The sequence below is a fragment of the Erinaceus europaeus genome, chromosome 10, assembly GCF_950295315.1.
Source record: "Erinaceus europaeus chromosome 10, mEriEur2.1, whole genome shotgun sequence".
NCBI lineage: Eukaryota > Metazoa > Chordata > Mammalia > Eulipotyphla > Erinaceidae > Erinaceus > Erinaceus europaeus.
Window position 1 is genome coordinate 18,125,292 of NC_080171.1, and position 6,458 is coordinate 18,131,749.

The window sequence follows — 6,458 nt, forward strand, 5'->3', positions numbered from 1 at the left end:
ACATAGTGTGGTCCTGGAGGTGGCACAGTGATAAAGCTTTGGACTCTCAATCATGAGGTCCCAAGTTTGATCCCCGGCTGCACATGTATCAGAGTGATGTCTGGTTCTTTCTCTCTCCTGTCTTTCTCATAAATAAATAAAATCTTAAAAAAAAAAAAAAAAAGCACACATATCAGTGTGCAAGGACCTGAGTTCTAGCCCCCGCTGTCCACTTTCAGGGGGAAAGCTTCACAAGTGGTGAAGGTGGTGAAGCAGGGTTGCAGGTGCCTCTCTCTCTCTATTTCCCCATCCCCCTCTTTTAAAAGTATATATATACTTTTATATATATTATTTATATTATATTATATATGTAATATTATATATAATATATTATATAATATATAGTATGTTATATACATAACATATATATGTATATATACATATATAACATATATATTGGTTAATGAGAAAGATAGGAGAAAAAACCAGACATCACTTGTGCTGCTGGGGATTGAACTCGGGACCTCATGCTTGAGAGTCCAGTGCTTTATCCACTGCGCCACCTCTCGGGCCACTCACCTGCCCTCTCAATTTATCTCTGCCTCTCTCCAACACTAACTACATTTTTTAAAAAATTAAAAGTTTCCCAGGGAAGAACTGGAGGCAGGCTTCAGTCAAGCAACGCTAATTGGCTGAATGGGCAAGCGGGGTGGGGAAAGACAACCGGAAATGCGCCCGGGGAGCGGGGCCGAGGGGGAGGGACGTTCTGGCCGGGCGCGCCGAGCAGCCGCTCCGCTCCGCGTCTCGTTGGTTCCGGAGGTCTCCGTGGCCGCGAGGGAAATGCTGGCGCGCGCGGCGCGGGGGACCGGGGCCCTTTTGCTGAGGGTGAGAGCGAGGCGGCGCCCTTCTCCCAGGGTCGGGACACGGGTCCCCCGGGGCCCCTGAGCTGGGAAGGAGTGGGCTTCGAAGGATGGGGGAGAGCTGGGGTCAGAGCCCGTGCCCCCCACGTGAGCTCCTGTCCCGGGACCCTGCGGGCTGGCGGTTGGGGGGGCCGCCCGCGGGCTCCCTGCTCACCCCGTGTCCCCGCAGGGCTCCGTGCGGGCAGGTGGCCGCGCGCCGCGCCGCGCCTCCTCGGGGCTGCCCCGCAACACCGTGGTCCTGTTCGTGCCGCAGCAAGAGGCCTGGGTGGTGGAGCGGATGGGGCGATTCCACCGGATCCTCGAGCCCGTGAGAACCTCTCCTGTCTGTCCGTCTGTCCCACCCTGCTTCCTCCCTAACGACCCGGGGGCTGCGGGGGTCGGGGGCGCACTGGGCGAGAGGAGGGCTGGCTGCACCCAGCCCCGGCAGGGCCCTGCCTGTTTGCTGCATTAATATATTACACGTTTAAATGATTTTTAAAAATTATCTTTATTTCTTGGATAGAGACTGTCAGAAATCGAGAGGGGGGAGAGAGAGAGAGAGAGATACAGAGACACCTGCAGCACTTCACCACTCGCAAAGCTTTCGCCCTGCAGGTGGGGACCAGAGTCTCGAACCTGGATCCTTCCACATTGTAACATGTGCAGCTCAACTAAGTGTGCCACCACCCGGCCCCTTAAAGATTTTTTTTTTAATTATCTCTATTTATTTATTGAGTAGAGACAGCCAGAAATCGAGAGGGAAGTGGTTGATAGGGAGAGACACAGAGACACATGCAGCACTGCTTCACCATTTGCAAAGCTTTCCCCCTGCAGGTGGGGACTAGGGGCTTGAAAACCCAGCTCCTTGGGCATTGAATTGTATCGTGTGTGCTCAGCCAGGTGTGCCACCACCCGGCCCCTACATATATATATTTTTTAGCCAGAACACCGTTCAGCTCAGGCCTGTGGTGGTGTGGGGGTGTTGAACACTCAGGTATGAGTCTCTTTGCCTAACCATTATGCTGGCTACCCCCACCCCCAATTTTTAAAATTAAAAAAAAATTTTTTCTTTTATTTTCCCTTTTGTTGCTCTTGTTTTTTTATTGTTGTTATTATTGTTGTAGTTATTGATGTTGTTGTTAGGACAGAGAGAAATGGAGGGGGGAGAAAGACCTTTAAAATATTTTTAATCTTTAATATATAGATATACGTATATATATAATTTACTTATTCTTGGATAGAGACAGAAATTGCTCAATTGCTCTAAGGGAGGGGGATCTAGAGAGGGAGAGAGACAGAGAAACACCTGCAGCCCTGCTTCACCACTTGTGCAGCTTTCCCCTTGCAGGTGGGGAGTCAGAGGCTTGAACCTGGGTCCTTGTGCATTGTAATGTGTGCGCTCAACCAGGTGTGCCACTGCCTGGCACTTCTTTTATTTATTTATTATTGGGTAGAGACAGAGAGAAATTGAGGGGAAAGGGAGATAGAGGGGAAGAGACAGAAACACATGCAGACCTGCTTCACCACTCCTGAAGCTTTGCCCCTGCAGGACCAGGTGCACCACCACCTGCCCCTCCATTGCTGAGTTCAAGAGGGACACACTCATGCTTTGCCCTAGTGTCCCTCCAGGCCTCTTTACCAGGACCCTAACCGCACCCTCTCTGCTCCACCTGTCCGCAAGGAGAATCTGATGCCAGCTCTTTCCCCTCTCTGCCCTCTGCTCTGAGGCCCTGCCAGTGACACTCCCAGCCTGCTGCTTTCCTGACACGTTTCACCTGTGAATCCCATACTCAGTCCAGGCCTAGCTTGTATTCCAACCCTACAGGATTCATGATTCCTCTCCCCAGGGCTTGAATATCCTCATCCCTGTCCTAGACCGGATCCGCTATGTGCAAAGTCTCAAGGAAATTGTCATCAATGTGCCTGAGCAGTCGGCTGTGACCCTCGGTGAGAGATTCAGAGTGACTTGGGTGCTCTGAGGTCATTAGGATTTGGTTGCTGGACGTCCGGAGATTGGGAGTCACAGTTGATTGGGGACCTGGAAGCCTGATCTTCCTCTTTCTCTCCCACCCATGCACCTGCAGACAACGTAACTCTGCAAATTGATGGAGTCCTTTACCTGCGCATCATGGACCCATACAAGGTGGGGTCCCTTCCCCAGACCCATGCTGAACTCAGTTCCCAAGTTGCTCTTTTCACTGAATCCTGCACCCCCACCTTGCTTAAACTATCCTTGCTCCTTTCAGGCAAGCTACGGTGTGGAGGACCCTGAATATGCCGTCACCCAGCTAGCTCAGACGACCATGAGATCAGAGCTTGGCAAACTCTCTCTGGACAAAGTCTTCCGGGTAAATAGAGCTGAACCGGAGTTTGCGCCTGAAGACACATACCTGCCACTCTTGAATGCTTCTGGGGAGTCGAGATCCATCTCAGACCTTTCTGGGTCTAGGCTTCGGACGGGCTGGTGAAGGCTGTGGAGTCATACTTCTCTCCCTCTAGGAGCGGGAGTCCCTGAATGCTAACATTGTAGACGCCATCAATCAGGCTGCTGACTGCTGGGGCATCCGCTGCCTCCGTTATGAGATCAAGGATATCCACGTGCCACCCCGGGTGAAGGAGTCCATGCAAATGCAGGTGGGCCCCAGGGGGGAGGGGGAAGAGGATTTGGGGGTGCTTCTGCAGGGTAGTAGGGTCCTGGATTCCCTTCCCTCCTGTTTTGGATACAGTTGCACATCTGTGCAAGAGTTTAGTCTGGGTTCTTCCTAATGGGGACTTACAGGTGGAGGCCGAAAGACGGAAACGGGCCACCGTTCTAGAGTCTGAGGGGACCCGAGAGTCAGCCATCAATGTGGCAGAAGGGAAGAAGCAGGCACAGATCCTGGCCTCTGAGGCAGAAAAGGCCGAACAAATAAACCAGGCTGCAGGTCAGCGGAGGGTAAAGGCTGAGGGAGGGGCAGGGGCGGGTCCTTAAGTACAGGCACTGAGACAGGAGTTGTAGAGGGTACCGTGACCTCATGGGTCAAACTCTTGTCTCTTGTTCCAGGAGAGGCCAGTGCAGTTCTGGCCAAGGCCAAGGCTAAAGCTGAAGCTATTCGCATCCTGGCTACGGCTCTGACCCAACATGTGAGAAGCCCCCGGCTGGGAGTTGGGGACAGGAATTGACTATTCTTGGGAGAAGTTTCTGCCTTGGTGGTTTTTGGAGCCAGGCTGCATGTCCTCTTATATTGTGATGTTATCTCTTTTCAGATGCTTGACTTCTCTCCACCCTGTTTTCTGTCCCCTGCTTTTCTGAGTCTCTGATCTCTCTCTTCGCCCCCTCCTCTGCCCACAGAATGGAGATGCAGCAGCCTCACTGACCGTGGCTGAGCAGTATGTCAGCGCCTTCTCCAAACTGGCCAAGGACTCCAACACTATCTTGCTTCCCTCCAACCCCAGCGATGTCACCAGTATGGTGGCTCAGGTTAGAGTCCCGAGGACCCATCCCCTAGAGCAACAGTACAGAGACTGAGACCCCCCAGCACCGCCATCACCACTTAACACACCTTAGAGGCCCTCAGAGTACCCTGACAGTTAGACCTCCCTTCTTTCCCTGTAGAATAACTAGTCTCTGGAGTCGGGCAGAAGCACAGTAGGTTAAGCGCATGTGTTGTGAAGTGCAAGGATCGGCATAAGGATCCCAGTTCGAGCCCCTGCCTCCCCACCTGTAGGGGATTTACTTTCATAGCTGGTGAAGCAGGTCTGTAGGTGTCTATCTTTCTCTCCCCCTCTCTGTCTTCCCTCCTCTCTTGATTTCTCTCTGTCCTATCCAACAACAACAGCAACAACAATAATAATAACCACAACAATGATAAAACAACAAGGGCAACAAAAGGGGAAAAAATGGCCTCCAGGAGCAGTAGATTTGTGGTGCAGGCACCAAGCCCAGCAATTACCCTGGAGGCAAAACAAAACAAAAAAAAAGAATAGCAAGTCTCTAAGAACGAGATGTCCCCGCTTACTGTTTATTTTCATTTCTTTTAAAGATTTTTTTTATTAACTTATTAAGGAGAAAGATAGGAAGAGAGAGAACCAGACATCACTCTGGTACATGTGCTGCCGGGGATTGAACTTGGGACCTCATGCTTGAGAGTCCAGTGCTTCATGCTCTGCGCCACCTTCCAACCACTCACTCCCCACTTAACTCTGGAGATGGAGATGTTCTTGAAACACGTAGGCTAGGTAGGTGTAGATAGCATAATGGTTATGCAAACTGACTCTCATGCCTGAGGCTTCAAAGTCCCAGTTTCAGTCCCCTGCACCATCGTAACCCAGAGCTGAGCAGTGCTCTGGTAAGAAAAGAAAAAAACTTTAAAAAAAAAAAATTTTTTTACGTATATATATTTATTCTCTTTTATAGCCCTTGTTGTTTTGAGAAGCTTTCCCCCTGCAGGTGGTGACTGGGGCCTTGAACCCCATCCTTGAACATTGTAACGTGCACTCAACCAGATGCACTACTACCCGCTCCACCCCCCCTTTTTTTTTCTGTTTAATTTTTTATTAGGACAGAGAGAAATTGAGAGGGCAGGAGATAGGGGGAGAGAGAGAGAAAGAAAGACACCTGCAGACCTGCTTGACTGCTTGTGAAGCAGATCCCCTGCAGGTGGGGAGTGAGGACTCGAACCGGGGCCCTTGGTTTGGTAATATGTGCATTTAACTGGGTGCGCCACCACCTGCCCTCTCCTCCCTCTATATTCTATGAGTATTCTGAGGATGACTGCTCTTCTCACGTTAAGATTCCTGGAATTGAAATCAGTGGCTTCACCACTGGTGGCCTGGATTCCCCCTTCTGGAGCATCTTCCCTCTTGATTTTGATGTGCCTCCGCCCTCAGCCCCCAAGGAGATGGGGGGATTCCCTGAACTGACTCCAAAGCTTCCACAACAGGAGAAGCTTCAGAGAAGGAGAAAGGAAAACCAGGCTCGCTAGCCCTGACCTCACCTCCTTCCTGTTAGCCCTTGATGAACTGGGTTACACCGTCTGCCTGTGTTCTCACGGCTCTCTCTGTTTGTCTCCTCAGGCCATGGGTGTGTACGGGGCCCTCACCAAAACCCCAGTGCCAGGGGCTCAGGACTCTAGCAGGAGCAACAGAGATGCCCAAGGCACAGATGCAAGTCTTGACGAGGAATTTGATCGAGTCAAGCTGAGTTGAGCTGCGCTTGGCCAGGGAGGCTGGGGACAGGGAAGCAGCACCCTAGCCTCTAGCTGGAGCCTCCCTGCCGAGACTTTGGCTATTATTTTTTTATTTGAACTTTAATCATGTAATAAACCTGTCGGTGGCAAACCAGAGGCTGTCCTCTTTGACTAGGGAATGAAGTTGGGAAAATCACCAGTGTTCCCAAATCATGTTAGGTCTCACATTGAGCAAGAATGAAGCTCACAAGTTAGACTGAAATGACCCTTTCTGTCTTCAGGAGAAGCTGTAGCATAGGATGTTAGGACTAAGCCACTTATCTACTGAACTGGCTGCTAGAGAGAGTAAATGGGAGGCTGCATTTGAGGTAGGTATTTGGGGGGACATTCTTGTGGGAGAGAAGACTACCCT

At 50.9% G+C, this 6,458-nt stretch overlaps 1 protein-coding gene across 1 annotated transcript; it reads left to right on the top strand.

Annotated features, from left to right (window-relative positions):
* Nucleotides 1-728: 728 nt before the first annotated feature.
* Nucleotides 729-6,200, top strand: STOML2 (stomatin like 2). The gene is made up of 10 exons (XM_007522827.3): nt 729-864; nt 1,069-1,206; nt 2,726-2,825; nt 2,963-3,021; nt 3,125-3,226; nt 3,378-3,512; nt 3,658-3,802; nt 3,922-4,001; nt 4,210-4,338; nt 5,934-6,200. Exons 1-10 carry the CDS (start codon nt 820-822, stop codon nt 6,063-6,065), a joined length of 1,065 nt encoding a protein of 354 aa, XP_007522889.1. The 5' UTR covers nt 729-819; the 3' UTR covers nt 6,066-6,200.
* The last annotated feature ends 258 nt before the right edge of the window (nt 6,201-6,458 follow it).

What these genes read in the sequence shown, in the direction of transcription:
- STOML2 (XM_007522827.3), top strand. Translation starts at nt 820, where the DNA reads ATGCTGGCGCGCGCGGCGCGGGGGACCGGGGCCCTTTTGCTGAGG. An exon ending in ACAAATAAACCAGGCTGCAG is followed by an intron (nt 3,803 to 3,921) that starts GTCAGCGGAGGG and finishes CTCTTGTTCCAG; the next exon opens with GAGAGGCCAGTGCAGTTCTG. An exon ending in CTACGGCTCTGACCCAACAT is followed by an intron (nt 4,002 to 4,209) that starts GTGAGAAGCCCC and finishes CTCTGCCCACAG; the next exon opens with AATGGAGATGCAGCAGCCTC.